The sequence below is a fragment of the Melanaphis sacchari genome, unplaced genomic scaffold (genome assembly GCF_002803265.2).
Source record: "Melanaphis sacchari strain LSU unplaced genomic scaffold, SCAv2.0 Contig134_pilon_pilon, whole genome shotgun sequence".
NCBI lineage: Eukaryota > Metazoa > Arthropoda > Insecta > Hemiptera > Aphididae > Melanaphis > Melanaphis sacchari.
The window spans coordinates 318,507-340,900 of record NW_020270560.1 but is presented as its reverse complement, the minus strand read 5'-3'; the positions used below and the strand labels follow the sequence as shown (position 1 = coordinate 340,900).

Here is a 22,394-nt window from a genome sequence, read left to right as displayed (position 1 = left end):
AAAAACTGCTTATACCTGAATAAAACAGTTCTATGAATATTGTGAGAGAGATAGGTATTCATTTCTTATTTATTTGACAAGCCATTACACTTACTGTCGCATTTTCATTGTTCACGTCCTCAGTCAAAACGACCTTGTTTTGATTAGCCCACTCGGTGTAATTAACTTCGTACAACGTTTTCAGCCCCAAAGAACTCGCTATTTCTTGACTCTTTTTGTTAGTAAATATTCCAGAAATTACGCTGCAACCTAAATGTACCATTTCAGGTAACTGCTGATTGATTACACACTCCAATAATTTTTTACCCAGTCCTGTGTAAAATAAATATTAATTTAATCGATTTAAACTAAGCACCTGTAAATTTTAATAGGTAGGTACGTGAATAATTAATAAATGAAACGCCATTATTTTATCGGAACATATACTTAAATGCATATTATTAAGTTCAAGAGTTCAACCAATATATATATATATATTATACTTAAAAGGGATATGATACCATTTACAAATGACCAACCAACACGGTATACCTTTATTAAAAAAAAAAAACATACTTACCTTGACTTCTATATGAAGGAAGAATAAACCAAGCGTAAACTCTGAGGAATGCTACACTTTTGTAATATTTGTAAATGTCAACTTTTTGGCTCAAGTAGTTTTTAAAATTCTGTATTGTATTCCATTTTTCTCCCTCGTACAACTAAAACATTTGTTTTATTCATTAAAACAAAGATAAAATAGAACGTATGGAAAAAGCTCTGTTGTACAAGTTGTAGGTATAAAGTGTATGTCATCGTTGAGTAAGTATTGAAGTATAAATTAAATCATGCATCAATTGAGAAAAGAATTCTGAGCAAAGACGGTGTATGTCAGCATTTATTTCTAAGAATGTTTTATAAATTATTATAGTTATTTACAATTACTAAATTATATTTTCTATTAGTTATATTAGTTGCAAAAATATTTCATAATATATTATCAACTTTCATTAAAATATTATATAGGATGTATGGTATACATTATTATCATTATTAACTTGTAAGTCATTATTACCAGCAAACCGCGAACGAAATAGAACGATATGAATATTTTATTGATTTAAATACTTTAAGATTAATCTAAATATATACTGACAATTTTATTATGTATGGAAAATAATAATAAACATAATAGAGAAAAGTTTAAAATCCCTGCAATTAATATTTTTCAAATTACAAAATAGGTAATAACTAAAATTGTAATTTTTCGTTTGAATATTAAATGTTGTCAACATTCTAACTTAAACAAAGTGTTACCCTCTATTCTACTCATATAAACTTAAAATATTCGTAGCTAACTGTATAACTACAAAATTCGATGTTAATGTATTGACATTTTCTGAAAAACTAAATTAAAAATGTATTCTGTCATTTTGTATGATTTTAATTCTTAATTGTTATTTATCTTAGAATATTATTTTAAAAAATATTACTGAAATTTGGAACTTTTTAAGAAAATAGGAGCTTATCTTTAACTGAATTATCTTGAATTATATATTATCATAATATTTTATATTGGTTGGTGCCATATAAGTTAAATAAATTTGTCTAATTACTCTTAATCTACTAAACTCCAACGAATTATCTTCAATCGAACAAAATCTGCAGACAATTATTCCAATACATTTCCCGGAACTTTTTTCAATCACGATTGACGATAGAGTATCTGATATCCAATGTTTAATCAAATATAAAAATTGATCAATTGAATCTTGATCTGAAGACAATGAGTTATTACTACATAATGATTCTTCGTAAATATAATTGTTCTGAAAATAAAAGGGGGTTTTTAATTTAACGAATCATATTTTTATCATAATATACAATACACAAATAGATAAATATTTTGAGAATATTTTTGTTTTATCTTTAACGATATTGATAAAATTTGAATTGGGATAAAAATAATCTATAGTTCCAAGTATTATGTATAGATCATCAGGTTTATCTGTACAAAAAATATCAATACAGTTAATATTGCTAATTCAGACCTCCTTTCAATATACCGAGTTAGTAATTGGATTAATAATTGATCAATTCATAGAGTGTTTAGTTAATAATTGTTGTTTTATTCTAAATCAATTAATAAAAAATTAGGCTATCCATAAAATTTTCAGACAAAAAATGTCATTTTTTTGATAAAAAAATTAACTTTAATGATTTTATCTATCCAAAACTTGTTTTACAGAAATTTTGGAAGCTCCCCACAATTCACTTAATCCAGATGGGATTCGATCTTATTAACGAAATATGGTAAAATACTAGTTGAAAAAAAAATTATAGTAAAGTTGCATCGTAGTCAACTCATAGTAAAAACATGGTATTATTGAAAAATTAACTTACAAAATCTATAATTAATGATAATAGTAAAAAAATTGACTAATTGCTACTTTGCGCAAATCATTAAATTAATGTCAATATTATCTACGTTGAAATTAATTGAGTATAAAATTCACAAGTAGTTAAAGAAAAACGTTAACTTTTTTTTACCAAATATTAAATACCTATTATTAGCCAATTTAACATTTAAATAACTTTGAGATTATTTGAGATCAATGTCATTAATGTAAGTTGTATACATTACAGGCTTTATTTTAACATTACCCGATTATTATCTATAGTTGCGACATTGGTCATTTCTAAATTAATCATTTAAGTTTATAAATGTGAGTTACTTACTAAAGTTCTAACATTATTTGAATATTAAATTAATACATTTTTTGAATCAAAAAAATATAAATGCCTCAATAAATCATGTGCTAAAATGGAAATCAAATTTAGTCATAAAATTCATTTTTATATAAATATATACTTTTTTAAATTTGCTTATTTTAAGATTATATTTCTCAACATAACTCTATTTTGATATTAGCCCTCCTTTTCATCCAATCATTAATATATAAATAAGTACATTGAAGGGAAAAAATAACACTTAAAAAAAAATAATAATAATAATTAATAAACAAAACTTTCAAGGATATGCCACATCACTATATCAATATATTCGTATTACCTATTAAAGCTAACTTACTACACGAAATTGGAAGTTCTAAACACACATTTGGTATTTCACAGTACGTTTGTAAGACAGCAAGACAATACATACAGAAATGGCGTCCTCTTAATATTTTGTATTATCATCGTCTCTGTATAGAATAAATTTGTAGCTTTGTCTGCTTTAAGTTGAAAGTATAAGATAAAAATAAATTCTACTCCTGCAATTAGCAATTCTTTCGAGCAATAGAACTGTAATTCAAAAATATAATTAAAGGTAAGCAGTCTAAAATCGATTTACCGAGTGAAAATAATATTATGAGATGAGCATTGAAATTATTTTATCAAACCTCATGATTTGTTTTTTTATTTAGTAATGTGAAATTGTTAAGGCATAATTAAATATAAATTTTGTTTCAAGATACAAATTTCCATAATATATATGTGATACATGATGTATCTATTATATATATACTGATACTAATTTACTTTATTAACTATTTCATGAACTTTATATTCAAACAATTTTAAAATATGTAACAACATTTCAAAATAAAAAACATTTTTCAGAATAATATCATTTACTAATAGATTTATAATTTGAAAATATATTAAACTAGATAACTCTACAAGTTATTGTAAAAATTATCAACATTTTGAATTTGAGTTAATATATATATATATATAATATATATTTATTTTCTGTTTAAAATTTAACTACAATTATAATTTTAAAATTAAAAAAAAAAAAAATGTTAAATTAGTAACTATATTAATTTATAAAAAAAAGGGAACATAATATATACATATTATAATATATGATTAATATCGAACTAAATTACTTTAAACATATCTAATACTTCATCGAATCGCTCATCAATAAATACTTGAAAAATGAATTCTGATTTGAAAATGGTCCATATTCTAGGCTGAGTTATTCTTGTCATAAAGTCTTCATCCGTTTCTTCTTTTGATGGTGAATCTTTTTTCAGCTTAGACATTATAACATTAATCAAATTCGTTTGCGTACAGTAAAAACTAATTTCCGTTTGTGAATTATATACCTTAGCGTATATAACTACCACCTATTTAGAGACGATAATCGTAGTTTAACTCTATCGATCGTTAATAACGGTTACCAAGGTTACGGTTTAAAATTATCTATAGTTCAAACTTTAATAATAAATATAATATTATGTACATAATACATATTATTATCGAGCAAAAACACACATATTTTTAAACATTATTATGTTGCCGGTTTTTTACAGTGTTTTTGATGATGTCAGTGCTGCAAAACAATATCCAATAGTAAATATTTACCAATCAAACATGCGCGCCCCTGTGAATAGGGGGTCGATACAAACAAGAGAATTAGACATTTTCCACTTGCTGAGATATATGTAACTCACTGAACAATATTTACAATTGTTTCTACCTATACATAAAGTCAACAAAACCTTCATACTATACAGCTATATAATAATATAATATAAAATCGAATATTAATATTTTACAAACGATTTTCGTTTTTATTGAAATTTACTAGCAAAAATGTAAAATGATTTAATATGAACAATTTTTCAGACCCAAGGACTAAGGGTACAACGGCTAGCTATCATTACAAATGTCTTGCTTACCTTGATGGTTCGCTGCACAAGCAGTATTTCTATGCTAGTATTATACATTTGAAGACTATTGACAAAAACGTTGTACCTCAAAAAAAAAAAAATCCAAAATAAATTGAATTAAATTGATGAATGAAATAAATTTATTTCGATTTTAAGATAGGAATACGAAAATTACATTTTTATTCACACTCAACTCAATGAAATATTTATGTTTTTAGAAGTGATTCTTAATTTATTTCATAACACTTTTTAAACACTCCTAATTTATCTACAGAATAATTAAAAAAATAAAAACAATACAGTTTTAAAATCAATATATCAGCACATTATCCACTCGTTTGATAAAGATTTCTAAATTTGATAAAATTTCATAATCATCAAATTTTAAAATATTTTTATTTAAGTCAAAAATTTATTTTCAATAATAATATACTCATAGGCTATAATTGAACAATTGTTGGTAAACAAATCGATTTATTTATCAACCTACTATAATAAACAAATATAATATTTCAATATTCATAATTGTATGGTGTCATAATATGTATTGTTATACCATACTAAAATATTATTTGTTGTTATTGTCAACTTTTACTATAAAATATGCATAAGTTTATTAAAAAAATAAAGTTAAATTCATTTTTTTTTTTTTTTATACATATAATAATTTTTTTACGAGAAACTTTGGATATTAATGCTCTATAATTAAAGCTTACAAACAACTAGGAGAATTATTTAAAGGTTTTCAGTTTTTAAATTTATTATTTAGTAGTGATTTAAATAGAGCTTTTCATTCCTTAATGATAAAGATCGTATTTTGTTCACTAGATAAATTAACCGAAAATTGTTATCTCATATAAATTATGTCTACCATACAAGTACTGAAATACACAATACTTAACTATATGATAGTACAATTATTCATTAAAATATATTAATCATTACATTGTATATTTATCGAAAAAATAAAAACTATATAATTGACAGAATAATAATACTATTTTGGTTTTAAAATTAATTTTTATTCACTTTTTTCAATCGATTCTGTTTCATAGTAAGTAGGTATATCCAAGTAGATACCTTCATTAAATATAAAATAAAAAAAATTGACTTAGTGAAAATAATATTCATACATATACATCCAAAAGTTTCTAGCTATAGAACTTTTTGTTCTTTTAGATCTTCAACTGAAATTTTTTGTACTAAATTTTGTTTAGAACAAAATATGTAAAGCCTTAACGCTTATCCATTTGTTAATTTTACAATTTTACAATTATTATTAAAATCATTCATGATAATTGTTTATAGTCATTATGAATGATAATAGGTATAATAATATAACTGTTTAAAATATTGCTTCTGAGAGAAATATTATACTTAAACGTAGCTCAATTCAACCCTGAACCTAAAAATGTACCTATTGGTTATTACCTATGCTTACTAACTATGCTAATATAATAATTATTAATAAATAATAACTGATACCTAAAGTTAAAAAAGTAGCTAAAATTTTAGAGTAGGCTGTAATATTGGGCTATAATAGACTTAAAGGTCTATTTCAGTTGGATTTATATTTTAACATAAATCGAGTAAATTTAATTAAACGTAACTCTTGTAATTATACTAATTTAGTAATTACAATTTCTTGAAGACTATTATTTTACAAAATATAAAATTAATTTCAATCAATTATTATATTTACCTAATACCAATTTTTAATGTTTTTTATCTACATATTAACAAACATAATGATAAATACTATAATAAAAACATCCAAAACATAAAATAAATTATTTATTTGTCGTACAATTAATAATAACATTATTATACAATAAATACACCATGTTTATCATTGGTATTACAATATAATAAATCTATTTAAATGGATAATTAAAAATATTAATAGTTTAGGTATAACAATTATTTATTCTATATAATAATATTTATAATAGCGACACGTTTGAATACCTAAATCAACTAAATAATTTGAATCACATAAACCTGTTGTCAAACACTAATTTACCTTTTGTTGAAATAATTTTGTTGGGATATGTTTGTCGACTGCAGTCACGTCATCTGTAATTATTGCATCTTTGTCAAATGCATAGTACTTGTTAGCGCCACTGATGGGTTTTATTTCCGCTTTTGAACTCGACCGATTTTCAAAACCGATGAATCGACTTATTGGTAATCTTCCGATATTCCAATCACCATAGAGTTGAGGATGTTGTTTACCCGTGTGCGACACGATATCTCGGACATTGTCAAAATAATCGAACACGCTTTGAATTCTCCTTAATTTGTTAGGATTCTATGCAAATTTAAAATTAAAATTAAAAAAATATCAACTTATTCAAATACTACGAATATACTATTGATGTTACATTTTCGTCATAATTCATCCAAGCATATGAGAACAGACCAGCGAGACATGGTTTTATGTTCGTATTGCACCATGTACCCCATGTATCTTCGTCTGGTCCACCAGCGCTAATCGCTAAAACTGTCGTCAAAATAAATATCAATAATGGTAGTTATATTTATGAAATAATAATAAAATAAACTACTTAACGCTATCAAATAATATTGTTTCGATTTCAAAAATATAATGCCTTTAAAATTTTAAATTAGGTTAACTAATTTAAATGAAATTATTTATTTAAAATGTAGATATATGATAAAATATTATTCATTGGTAAAAACGATTATCTTTGAGTATATACGAGTATAGTACTATATATACTCAATACTATTATGAACAAAAGATCAGTACTCTTATAAAATTAATTAATCTAACATATTGATATTATTAAATTAAGAAAAAATTCATCACACCACCTATCTATTGATTATAATTATTAATTTGAATATTTCTGTTCATAAATTAAATTATAATAGACCTTTTAGGAATAAAATATAGAATTTTATTTATATCTATACATTTTTCACTATTTTTATGAAAATATAGTTCCGTTAGAAAAATTTACCAACAGGAAAAAACTTTAATATACATACCGTTTATATTATGAGGAAGTGTATGGTTATCAAACATAGCACCAGAATGACTCGATTCTAAGTACATCAATATCTATAGTAAAACAACGATACATAATTAAAACGTTTACATTGTAATATTATAATTAACTTTAGATAATGTATATATATTTAATATTAATACATTTTTATAGCTATTACGGTCGTGTAAATGTTTAAAAGTTGATACAAGTTGTTCTGCGTGCAAATCGGTGTCTTCCCCAGAATCCGGGAATTCAACATATCCATTATGGCCACCAAGACCCGTGTGGAAAATAAAAATATTGTCTTTATTCGTACTAAAAACAGAATTTATTTCAATGAATAAATATTATCAAGTAAAACTATACTACACTATCTGTTTAAGTGATTTTAAATGTTTTTAAATTTTTAGCGTAGTTGTATAAAATATTTCTAAATATCTCATCTGTATAAAACAGTATACAATTTAATACCTGACTTTGACTTTTATATTTTATATGAATAAGTGTTTGTATAATTTTACGAATAATGAAAATTAATAAAATACAAATATAACACGTTTAATTATTTACCAAAAATTTATTTGATTGAAACAACTTATAAATATAGTTAGCTATTTTATCCCTTTTTGACATACAATTAAAATTAGTATATTTTATATTAATTATTTGAAAAAATAAAAACATTGAGTAGATCATTGTAATTTAACACGGTAAGTTTAAATTCAATTTAATACTTGTGTACAAAAAGAATTCTAAACAGAGACGGTATCAAAGCTTCTATTTCAAAGGATATTTTATAATTATTTTAAATTTAAGTAATAGTGAAATGTTTTAAATTTCTTTGGTTAGGTAATATATTTTAAATTACAAAAATATAACTAAAATCATTATTTTTTTTACAAATAACTAATTACAAATATTTGATTTTCATACACTTATTAACAGTTAATGTGACTTTAATTTAAACTTTATTTTTACTCAATTAAAGGAAAATCAATAGTATTCAAAATCTTGTATTTCAATATTGTTAACCTGAATTAAAAAAAAAAAAAAAGAAGAATTGTACGAATTTTAACTACAAAATAATTTTCATGTTATGTTCGTAATTTTGATGAATTTTGTTAAAATTTGAATGCTTTGTAAACATTACAAACGTTTAAAAATTGTAACTTTGGATTTTAAAATTTTTTCAACTACTGTAATAAAATGTAATGATGAACCTTTTATTAAAACTCAAGATATTTAATTTAGAAAGAATAATTTTATAAACATAAATTGAAAAATCTAAAAATATGAAAAATAAAACTTCTATAAATATTAAAAAAAAAATTCAAAAAATTAATTCATGTGTAGAAAATACTTTTGTTAATATTCGACTAAAATTTTTAAGTTTCTACGGTTATTTATTTTTAAATTGTAACAAAAAGAAAAAAAATCTATTTTATGATAATATAGTAATGCGTACGATTTCCTATGAGTTTGTAACATTTCATTAGTTTATCTTAGTTATTATTAAAAGCACTTAACATTTTAATTTTAAAATTACCAATTAAATCCAAATTTCTATTAAAATCTATCCTTAAAGATGATGACCGAAGAATTTTTAGAACTCCAAAATGCGATCAACAAAAAAAACAAAATTTAAATATATATTTCACCTAGTGTAAAACCAATACATTTATCGTTCAGCATAGAACCTAAAATATTTTCAGTGAATTTTCAGAAAATTAAACAAAAATATTATTGATCCAGTTATTTTAATTAGCTTTAAGTTATTAACTGTGTTGTAAAATATTTCAAGCGACTGTTATACTGGTAAATAAACCAGAAAATAATATTATTATTATATTTATTTCATCACTAGTCACTGTATTTTAGTCCTATCTGTATTATATATGTTTAATTTATATTAACTATAAATATAGTATATATTAAATTTTTTGAGCTTTGTAATTTCCAAAGAAACCTAGAAAAAACACACGGCATACAACCGTTGTAAAATTAATAGCCCATAACTCCACTCAGTCTTAACTTGGATTTACTTCACACGCTTTTATAAGGTTAATGGATGAAAATAGTTTAAATGCGTGCAACTCCAATATTGTAGGTTTATTATTATAATTTTTTTATATGAGATAAGTTACAAATTACATATGAAATATATATATTATATTTCTAATAAAATACCAAACTTACCTGAATACCACTCGTCCACTTCCAACGCCTTTTACTTTCGCCTTGTATCCTTGAAGAACATTCAAAAATACATCTTTTCTAACATCCTACAGATTAAAATCTTTACTTATTATTTTTTAATAGTAAAAATACATGTTGAATCAATATAGTTAAAAAATAATATTTTATTTTAATTCATAATGACTCTAGTTTGGTTTATTAATATAAATCAATAATATAATACATTTGAACAGAACTTATAATATTGTATTTGTATAACTTATTTATGAATCAACGAGCAATTATTGTTGTAAGCAAACGCAAAACCGTACTTACTTCACCAGAGTAATCAATTGGTACGCCTTTATAAACATTTGTACCATTTGGCTCGTTTCTAATCACACCAGGTTCGGGATTTCTAAAAAAAAAAAAAAAAAAATTGTTCAGTATTTTAACAACAGATGGATATTTTGAAAATTAATTATTTATCTTATCTGGATGTATATATTCAAAGGTTTTTAAATAGTATAGTAACATACAATTTTAAGCATATAGATAGCTTGACAAGTTTTGTTTAGTAATATACATATAAATTAATTCATCATAACTCCAAATTATTTTTTTTTTTAATTTTAAATTAATGTGATACAAGAATACTATATCTTATAATTAAAAACATTTATATAATTTTTCTAGTTCGAAAACTTAATGTAAAAAGTACTGAGTAAGATCAAGTAACGCCCAGTAAAATAAACTAAAAACTGAAAACGTCACGGCTTCTAACGTTACAAATTAAAAGCTTAACTTCTTTTTGTTCTGTTTTTCCATTAAAGTAATATTAAAGCTGTAAAAAGCGATTCAAACAATATAGAAAACAATATATTTTATGTTTAAAAAAAATATGCAATACATACAATATTTATTACTTTATTAACAAAAACATATGTTTCTAGTAGGATAATTCAAATGTTAAATCTACATTGTCTTACTGATTATTTATTATGATCGATTATTACTTTGGGATTGAATTTAAATGTAATAAAATTATAAAATATATACACAAACGTATTAATTTGTATTAATCATAACCTTTATACAGTATTATTATGTTTTATTTATTCTTTACAAAAAAATAAGTTCTAATGAAATGTATAGATACGCATATAATAATAAGCTTTTAAATTATTAATTTATTACATTTTTATTATATATTTTTGAACACATTGCATTTTATTTGGCAACATCAATAAGTAAATATTATAATTCTTTATTTTGTACTAATAAATTACTCATAGGTATTATTAGATAATGCAGAAACGTCCTTGTCAAAGTGCTAGATTATAAAAACCATAAACGATACGCTTATAAAGATATATTCATTAACTACGTTAAAAACTTACTTCTATTCAATGTGTTTTGGAATTTTGGATATTGCTAAGTTTTTATAATTTTTTATATCGATAATTCTTTAAATATTCCACCTTATTAGTATTACTAAATTATAAGCATTTATTAAAACTTGTTATTATTTATATGTATTTAGAATAATATGTGTTATAACTTAACTCTTATAGACAAGTAATTTATAATAATAATAACTTACTCTGGATTGTATGCAATATCATCGTACATAAATGTAATAATACGGTGCTTTGGAATGCCATTTGATCTTGAATTTTGTAAGCATGACAAACGTTGGACTGAAAAATATGTTGTTAAAAGCGATTATATTTTTTTTTAATATATACATTTCTGAGTTATTTTATATCAATTTAAATTTTAAACGAAGTCAATTATTATATTTTATTACAAAACTAAATACATAAACACCATTCCGCGCGTTTATTGGTTACTTGCTGGTTAGTGATTATAGGTATACTATATTTAGTCATCGATAAATTAGATAAATAGGCAAAATGTATTATTGTATTTTGGAATAGTATTCCAATACTATTGTCATTAATAAGTGCAATTCATAATAATGTTTTTAAATTTCATATAGAAGCAGTACCTAGCTAATTGAACTTATTTTCGAAAAAAAAAATAAATATAAATATTTCAGTTATAACTTTACATCTTACCTAAAAGTTCAATAATTATTGACGATATAATTCATAAACAATAGAATGGTAAATTTCAAACTTTCGCCAACAGATATATTAAGTACCTACCTACATATTTCATACACATTTTATGTAAATTTCTATTTTTAACTAAATATTTTTTCACTTATTGTTCATTATTTAGTATGATATAAAAATTTCACAAAAGGCACTTATCTACATTCGATTAAATTGAAATGAGCCTATTAAATCTATATAGGTATAATTTAGGTAAACTTACAAGTTGCAACCTAGAAGGATATAGAAAGCATACAATAATAATACCTAATAATTAATAAAGACATTATATTATCTCAATATTGATTGGCCTGTTCTTCGTTTATACTCTTAAAGAGTATGGCGTGCCAATTAATATTTGAGACATTTATTCTGAGGATTAAGTCACATATATTTAGGTATACACATTTATGCGTTGAGAAGATTTATTGCACTATTCATATTATATCTTAGACCCAGAGACGGGAAATTTTCGTTTATCAGAATCAACCTTATTTTGTTAATATTAGAACGAATTTACATATAATAAAACTTAAAGTTAAGAACGTTATGCCTTTTTGTACCGTAGTTTTATGGAAATATTTAAATTATAAAGGAAGATATTGTAGCGTGTCTACTTTCCTTTCCGTCTCTTGAGTCATGGATTTAAAATGATTGTCAATAATAATTGAAAATAGTTTGTTTATTTAAATAACATAAGTTAGTTTAATAAGTATACAAAAGTGTGAAGCGTGAAGATGTTGTAGACTCGATGGTTTTTGTACATCTGAATATGCTATGCTGAGTGTTTCCTTTATATTATAAAATACGTACATCTACTGAATTGTGAACTCATTAAAATATGAATGTTTTTAAACTGTAATAAGTTGAATAAAAATTGAAATTACGTTAAAAAAGCTAAGGTACAAAGTCAAATAACGATCTAAACTTTAAGTTTGATAATAGGTCAATATTCATTCTCATACTAAAACTAATAGAACTAGTTTGACTATGTTGAACGCTTATTTTCTTTATTACACGTTAGTCAGATAAAGAAAATAGTGTGCTATATTGTATGCCGTTGTCATAAAATATTATAATTACGCAAAAATTGTGTCCAAACCATATTTCTGCTAAAAAAATAATTAATTAAAAAGTATATTTGCGAAATTGTATTTAAGATGACACACATTTTAGCTGACAGTATTTTAGGTTTCATTCTACCTGCTAATAAATACTCGTATTTCAGCACAGTATTCTAACCGACAAATATTTCTACCGTAGTATTTTAGCTAACATATTACTTTAGTCGATACCATTTTAGAAGATAAATATTTTGGCTGACAGTATTATTTTTACCCATAAAATAATATGTTTCCGTTTTTTTTTTCTAATTCCCAGCTATTTATTTATCAAAAACAAAATTTTAGAGCAAAACTAAAATATTATTTAATTATTAAGTTTTTTTATATCATAAAATTTTCAATTTTTAAAGAAAAATTTCAAAACTTAAAAAAACATTTTTCAGCATTAAACAAACATATTTTCAATTGAAATGCCAGCATATACGTATAAATAAAAGTTATTTTAAAAGTAGTTTAAATAAATAATATTTAAAGCTGTAGACTGTATATTTAAATATTATATTAATCAAATTCAGAGTATGTTCCGTATTTTTAGAGAGAGCTTATATTTATGTGTACCTAGTTGTCATATATATGATCCTTATTAATAGAACAATTTCGTTCAACGAATTTTTATAACCAATTATATTTATACCAAAAAATATATATTTACATAGATACTTAATGTATTCGTCTGTTGTTTAAAATTAGCATTTTCTTGTGAATATCAAAATAAAAAATCACATACCTACGACATATTGCATGCCACGTAAACTTAGAAATTACCACGATAAATTAAAATAAATACAATTTATAAAATTATTTTCACGAACTACTGAACCTATAAGTAAATATATTTCATTAAAAATCAAGATTTGCATTATAGAGCTTTATCTGTAATGTATAGACTTTGTTTTTTACTTAATAATTTTGCACAGCTTATCAAAGAAAATTATTAAAGATTAAGTTTTGTAGTATATATATAGTTAAGTTTAAGATAAAATAATTTTTAACTAAAAATATTTTGTTCAAAGTAATTATGATGGTTTATATCATCACTAATCTCACAATAGCCTGCGCTCGATTAATACTTATAGGCATAAATTATTATAATATAAACTCAAATCAGTAATTGTATATTAGTAAATAAATAATTATTAAAATATACCGTGATATTAATTATTTTATTTTTTATTAATAATCATTGTTTAAATTAGTATATACATATAAATAAGTCATATATATATATATATCGAATACAACTATTTTAATTTAAAATTACTAAGTAGGCAAATAATTCATGGATGTGGTTTATCGGATACATCAATAGTATAGTTAAAACACAAAAATTACATTTTATTTTTTCTGTTTTTCAAAAAACCACCTTTAAATACTTAAATATTGTTATTTAAGTAATTTTTCGTAAATAAAAATATTTAAGCGAAAATATTTTATTCAATTTCTGATACTATTGCAGTATAATGATTTTAATATGAAGTACTAAGTAACTGAGTATATTAATCTATACTAAAAATTACCGCTTTGGTATTAGAATATAGTGTAAAATAATATAATATTGAGAATTATTAAATAATAATCTCGTGTGATATAATATTATGTACAAAATACAAGAAATACAGAATCATACTTACCACTAAAGTAATGAACAAATTAATGAAAAACAATGATGCTTATAAATTTAAATCTGTTTTAAAAATTATTTTTAGACCATAACTATACTAAACTTGCCACGATGGAAAATAATATAGTTACATTTCATACTTAAGCAAATCACTACTACAAGAGAAAAATAAAGTTATACAAAAATATTGTATTTTGTATCAAAAATTATTTGTATTTTATTAAAATAACTATTTCAATTTCATTGTCATGGTCAATTTATACAAAGAACATACTTAGAAAATAAAGGTTATTTATTAATTTTTCAATATATATATACCTAGCTATCTAATTTACCTTAATTAAAAATTAATGGAATACACACACAAAGTTTAAGGTATAATCATTCTAAGTACACAATTTTATTTTGCATATTTTTAACATCCATGTTATTGCATATAAATTCATAACTATGGCAAAGTAATTACTTTTAAAATGTTTTTGTAGTATAATATTATTTATAGCCCCTCAAAATATTATGACTATAATATGTTAGTATATCACCTATTGTCGTAAACTCTTTAATACTTGAAATTAAATCGGTTTAAGTTAAATTATACACATGCATTATTATTGAACAGTAGAATATTATGTGAATACTAATACAAAAATTGTTAAAATAAATTATGTTATAGTTAGGTACTAAAATATATAGAAAAGTATAGCATTTTTTTTTTTATTAGATTGCCTGATAAATTAACAAAGAATAAAATAATTTCAGTAAAGTATAAATATTTCTTTTTTACATTTTTTAAGTGATTCGACTAATAAGTAATCGGATTACTGTAACAACAATAATAATATTATGTTACCTGATGTCGATATCGCATCCACCTGTGAGAGCCAGCAACGAGAACAGCCCATATATTTTTAGACGAGTTACTCAGGTCGCTTTCATTTATATGGGCGCTGAATACTATTGCAATCCAAAATGCAGATAAAATCCATGAAATTAAAAACATGATTTGGTCGAAAAACTTATAATATATTTTGTAAGTAAATCGATGTAATGATATTTTATTACCTATTGAACAATCAAATATCAAAAACCTCATTATATATGAAATTTGGTTCAAGAGGTTTATTTTTTCGTCAACGATTATTTTATCTAGTTTTATATTATATAATATATTTCAAGTGATATATTAATTAAAATATTATAATAATATAATACTTTTTTATATATATTTTTATTAAATACATTTTATTCCATTCAAATCAAATTATTATAATAATAATTCCACTACTGTTTGTGCCATATGGGAAAAAAATACAATTATACACCTACTTAAATCTAATATTAAAACTGAAATGTAAGCTTATCTTCATAGTAGATAAAATCAAAAATATTATTGACACTTTATAATCATATTACTACGAAAACCAAAAAAAATTACATAACTCCAATAGTGATTGTCGAGTATGATTAATAAAGAAAATAAATAATCTCCATCAATAATAATTATTACTGTCACACTTGTGTCTTAAATATTTATGATAGATCTCTGGAATAGAGTTTTAACAGTGGGTATAATAATATATATTTGGACGTATTTTTATTGATTATATACTAATAAGAAAACACTATTTTAAGATTTTAGAATGGTACAATAGTTGAGTTATAAATTTCATACCGTTAGAACACTTATAATAGATAATAATTATTATAAGAAAATAAGGGAAGTCGCTCTACTGTACAGTATATGTGACTAACGTACTTCATCATTGAGTGATTAAATTAATGTATTAAATTTGAATTTATTTATAAATCATTGTATAAGATAAAAAAAAAAAAAAAACGATTTTGAACGGAGACAGATTGTAATTCAATATTTCCAAAAATATTTTTTTACATATCTAATTTTTGTTTAGTAATTTATTTTTCAATTTTTGTAATACATAGTAAGTTATAAAATATAAATATTATTCGTATACGAAAGGGCATTCATAAAATGTAAGTTTGTTGATTTGTATATGGTTATTTATCCTACCTAAAAGGAAAGTCAAAATTTTAGTGTTGTTATTAAAATATAATAATTTTATATTTGATGTGAGCAACAAATACAGTTCACATAACTAAGCTTAAATGTAATATTACGTTTTTTATTTTAATAATCATTTTGTGTGGTCTACGGTGCCATCTCTCGAGTAGCTCCATATGGATGTAAAATTATTTTTGAGATATTTAACGATTTTTAAACAATAGCTACTTGTATACATTAATATTTACAATGCACTTAAAAATTACCAAAACAATTTATAATCTGTTGAATAAAGATAATTTTATTTTAAGTATATTTTTAAAAAAAATCCATCAGTTGGAGTAGACAAACTACTCGTGATCGTAAAATGAGTAACCTTGAATAGAAAAATTTAAAATTTATAATATTATATTTTTGGTTTTAAGTTAAAATTGTATATATTTGTTGGTATAATACTATATATTAAATCGCGGAATTATATAGCTATTACTCGTGTGTAGATCACACACAAAACATCAAACCATTAATTAAAGATGAATTTTCATGAAAATTATATAAGTAATAAAATCAAAAATAATAACGATTAAAAACAAAAATTTTTTTTATAAGTAATGTATTTTTTATTTTTAAATTAAGTAGGTAAGTACAATTTTATTATTTCCAAAGAAAATACTTTTGTTGTTTTATTTGCGGAAGGGATTCGTTCATTTAAAACCCGAAATAAAAAGAGCCGCACTACAATATCATTTTCATCATTTTATATATTTGCTTAATGATACCTTGTTATAGTTGTTATATTGTCAATATAAATTATATATAACTAATATAAGAGTGGTATGTCCACATCAGTTATATATTACACTACACCACCTAAACATGATTGACAGTATATTGTGATGTAAGTACACATTTTTTATATCATGTATTTATGTATTTACAAATCAGAATTCAAAATATTCTATTTTATTTCTATTGTATAAAATTAAATTCTAACCTAATACATATAGTATTAATAATAAATTACATTTAAACTGATTTGTATTTAATTAATAATAGAACTCTAACCCTGGGTGTATGTAATTTACACAAAAAATAAAAATAAAATCACGCCACTTTTGAAGAGGTTGTAATTTGTGTCATATAAAACTAGATTTCTATGTAATCAGCGCAATTTTGTTATAGGCACTTGAAAAAATTGTTATTTGAACATAATTTATAATATAAGTTAATTTTAAATTATTTATCAATAATTAATTTTATTAATGTATTTCAAGAAAATTATTAAAATGTACATCAAGTTAAAAACAATTAAGCGAAGTAATGTTAGGTGTATAAATAACTAAATGGGCAATATTTCAATTTTTAATAAAATATGTAAAAATCAGGAATATTTTAATTCATTACACAATTTTTCATGTTATTTATTCAGGCTCGGTATCAGATAAATTCCAACAAATTAAATTAAAAACATGGCACAGATTACAAAATGATTTTTTAAGTAATAAAATTAGCACAAAATACTATATCTCGTAACTATAGGTATCAAACATTTTAATGTCTAACATTTTTTTAAGTCATATAATCTGTATGACTTATATTTTATACTTAATAGTACCTACACTACACAAATAAGAAACATCTGTAATTGATACAGCATTCAAAATTAGATAACATTATAAAACATTTTTTTTTCGTTACAAAAAGACAAATTAAGTTAATATTATTTGACTTGGAAGATATAATACGTGTTAGTCAAAAGCGTGAAACTTAATGAAAATAATCAAGTTAGGTGAACAGAATATGACTAAGTTAGAAATTCATAGATAATAAAAATAAATTTAACTCACCGAGTTTAAAATTAATATGGATACAAATCGTATATACGTACATTATACAGATTACAGTATTGCATTGCATCCATTATAGAGCGTACCGAGAACTGCAGCAGATTGAATAGTTGGAATAAAGTTTCTCTTACTATTCCAATGTCTACTACCTACAAACAGGATTATACAAGTCACTTATATGCACAGAAATAACACGCAATACGTTTTATTGGAAAAAAAATAAGTATAGAAATATAAACACGGATGAGTGGGCCCCTCACCACATACCCTCGTACGGATCTAACGTCCACGACATTATATATAACATTATCCCAGATTACTCGAACCATGCTGTTATCAGTGATGATCCAAAGATCGATATGCTATTCAATTACACTCGCGAGCACTAGGTTTACTACAAAACCAGTCAAATCCGTGATCGCCACAGCTCTCGCGGGGGTTGGATTATTAACCTTCCCCCTCACAGCGGCTTATTTTGTATGGTGCTTTGCAAATGGCATTATTTCCTGCAGCGAGAACATGATGAGGGGCAGCAGCACATTTTTCGTTTCATTTTTGTTTTTCACTTCGAATCGCAGTGTCCAGCGGTAATCCGGCAATCTTGCAACTATACATATATATTATATATAACAGGTGGGGTACCTACGGTTTTTTTCACAATATAAAGAAATGGTTCACTATAAAAATACAATACATATTGTTATTTTATCGGATTTAAGTGTATACGCTGCACGTCCACCACGTCCAGTGAAAATATAAATCTACCCACTTCTAAAAAAGTAGCTGATTGTGACTTTCAATTTTTTTTTTTTTTTTTTTTGAACTCGACTCTTGCTGAGTAAAGTGATGTTTATAACTTATAATAAACTGTATATAAAATAATATATTTATGATTTAAAAAGTTTTCATTTTAGATTAAAAATCAGAGTGAAAAGTGCATTGATTTCACATCGATGGACGATGTGTGGTTTATTGTGTGTTTGTTATCACCTTTGGCACATTAAAAATGTTTCGGCTTTTAGATTTGAAGGTAGTTTTAGGTAACAAATAAACATTAAACAATTTAAAAATATGATCTTTAAGTATTTTTAAAAATTCCAAAAATTATATTTTAAATTAATTTATTATTAAATTAATGTTACGATGCTAGCTGATCGTTCTGTAAATAGTATTAGTATAAGTATTTTTTTTATATATTTATATTTATAACGAATTCTATTAATATGTTATTTATAGAGAAAAGTAAAAATGAAATCGAGAACGTTTCGGCGTAGTCGTTTCGGTGTGAAGCTGTTTTAACGTAAATAACTTAATATTTAATTAAAAATTATTTAATTAAAAAAAATACAGTTAATTAAAAAATACAACTGAAAATCTATTAAAACATTATTGTAACAATATATTATATTTTACATCTCATAAATGCGTTAAAATATCCTATGTATTTATTTCTTGAATTGTCTATTTTCTTAACGTTTTAGAGAGAATCATCCTGATTCCATTTTAAACAAATATATATCTCTTCTAGCTAGTATTTATTTTTTAAGCTCGTTATGAATAATCATGATGTGGGATGTAACATTGCCATTTTTACATTTTTTAATCTTAGGTTAGCAGCATCTACATTATTTATAGTGGAAATCATCTATGATAAAAATTTAGTGAATTTTCTATCCTTATTTTTATCAATTTAATCTTCAAACATAATTATCCTCAAATCATTCAAGCTAGGATTGAAGTTTTTTGCTAAATTTACTACATCCAATGTATTAATTGCTATGTAAATATTGTTTTACATTTTATATTTTACAATACAAATGAATTTTATTGTAATTATCATTTTAACAGAAATAGAAAAATCTACATCGCCATTATATTTGTTAATAAAATGAAATTTACTAATTTTTTTTTAAAATTTTTTTGCAATTTTTACATAGGTAATGAAAAAAACTAATTACCATAAATTATAATTTTAAATAATTTATGCCAAAATATCCCATTTCTGGGAAAATAAATTGCAGCATTTACCTTTAGCTTCCGTATATTTATTTTGTTTGTATTTTAATAAACATCATTTACCCAGAACGTTGATATTCCGTTGTGTGACTACGTTCGTCGTTCGCTTTCTACTCAAATATCAAATTATTTTTCAATTCTGCCGCTGTAACTACTGTGTATATAAATGTATGCATTACGTATACACTGTATATACGTGGCTATGTATAGGTATCTGTGTACAGTTCGAGAGAAAAATCAATGAAAAGAAAAAGCCCGTTTTCATCACAACATTGATATTGTAATTTGAAAATATATAATATAATATAATAAAAATACCCGCAGCGTATACATATGTATATGCTTACACAGTATTAGTATTTACTCTTTTTTCAATATTACCTTATTTACACCCCAAGTGATATATATATAATATAATATGTGCAATGTGCACACAAACACGCTAGATAAATTGTGTGAAGTGGAAAAAGTTAATAAAAAATAGATAAAACTCGCAGACATATATATTAATGGGTATTCTGTATACTCCTGAATCAACTTATATATTTTAATATACGTTTGTATTTATATACGATGGTATTGTAGTTATATTGATATAATATAAAATGACATTATGATGTGTAAATATAATACGTATATAGTTTATTATATCGAATGAAATTTACGTATTCTTATCTTATAAATTCGTCAAAATAATGATTGAATAATATAAACGTCTAAAATCTAATATAATATTTTATTAAAGGAAAAAAGTATTATAACTTTGATATAAAAAGAAAAATATATTGCCTGATGTGATATAGGTAACCTACATCTTACAGTGCAAATAATTCTTTGCAAATTCTCTGTTTGATTGAAGTTACTTAAACATCGGACCAAATGGCAAACTGTAGAAAAACACGCGTGAGTACAATTTCATCATACGTATATACTCGTATTATGTTATATTGATACTTACTTACTTATGGTCACTTGGAAAAGAAATAATGTTGAATCAAGTTGTATTGTACATAGATACCTACAAAAAAATTTATAAATCACTTTTGAGGTTTACGAATTCTTCTATCGTAACATTTATATTTTTTCATTTCTTTTCAAAAATATTACATTTTATACAAAAGCTAAAAATTTATTTTATTTAATATTTATCATACACTACCCAATACTTACATATAGATAATACACTAATACCAATGTCAAATTTAGGACATTTGGCGCCTAGGGCTAATAAAAATGCAGCGCTCTAACATAAATAGAGCTATGGGGTATGCTGGGTGTCAACATAATATACAATAAAAAATATATAAACTATTGTCATCATACATAATATATAGCATATATATAACCTAACCTTAAGACTCGCGTCTTATTTTATTGTAAATCACGTGAAACGAATTTATCATTTTCAATAATTAATTTATTATGTTTTAATAAAAATATAATGCCATGTAATAAGTTTATAGCATTATAATTTATAATTTATTATATGTTTTTATTTAATTTTTAACGCGTAATTAAAACGTATAAGTTCTACGCAAAAGTTTTAAGACATTTAGCTGTATCTACTAATTTTAATCATCTAAAATATGAAGTCGTGCGTTATTATGTGTATTATTTTGATAAATATACCCTATATCAGATGAAGCAAAGCTAACGTTTTGAAAATCATCAGCATCATGTATTCATATAAGCATATGTATTCTGTATACAATATATATATGTGTACATTATATTATAATACAACATAATTTATAGTGTTATTATAAATTATAATTATTGTTTATTATTAT

General features: G+C 23.4%; 2 protein-coding genes across 2 annotated transcripts; both read right to left on the bottom strand.

Moving 5' to 3' along the window:
• On the bottom strand, window positions 1-4,078 carry LOC112591481. Its single transcript, XM_025335329.1, has 4 exons — window positions 3,876-4,078; window positions 1,596-1,808; window positions 560-701; window positions 1-312 (listed from the first exon to the last, which is right to left on the bottom strand). Exons 1-4 carry the CDS (start codon window positions 4,032-4,034, stop codon window positions 59-61), a joined length of 768 nt encoding a protein of 255 aa, XP_025191114.1. The 5' UTR covers window positions 4,035-4,078; the 3' UTR covers window positions 1-58.
• A 2,554-nt stretch (window positions 4,079-6,632) lies between these two features.
• LOC112591479 (legumain-like) lies at window positions 6,633-15,721 on the bottom strand. The gene is given in 9 exon segments (XM_025335328.1): window positions 6,633-6,975; window positions 7,049-7,167; window positions 7,680-7,752; window positions 7,843-7,996; window positions 9,878-9,963; window positions 10,193-10,274; window positions 11,460-11,529; window positions 11,532-11,556; window positions 15,572-15,721. Coding segments are annotated over 9 exon segments (1,056 nt in total). The 3' UTR covers window positions 6,633-6,678.
• Window positions 15,722-22,394: the final 6,673 nt, after the last annotated feature.

Excerpts from the sequence above, each read along its gene's own strand:
- LOC112591481 (XM_025335329.1), bottom strand. The coding sequence starts at position 4,034 with ATGTCTAAGCTGAAAAAAGATTCACCATCAAAAGAAGAAACGGATGAA. Across the intron at positions 1,809-3,875 it reads AAGTATTAGATATGTTTAAA|AACAATTATATTTACGAAGA; the intron begins GTAATTTAGTTC and ends TTTTATTTTCAG. Across the intron at positions 313-559 it reads TCCTTCATATAGAAGTCAAG|GACTGGGTAAAAAATTATTG; the intron begins GTAAGTATGTTT and ends TATTTTACACAG.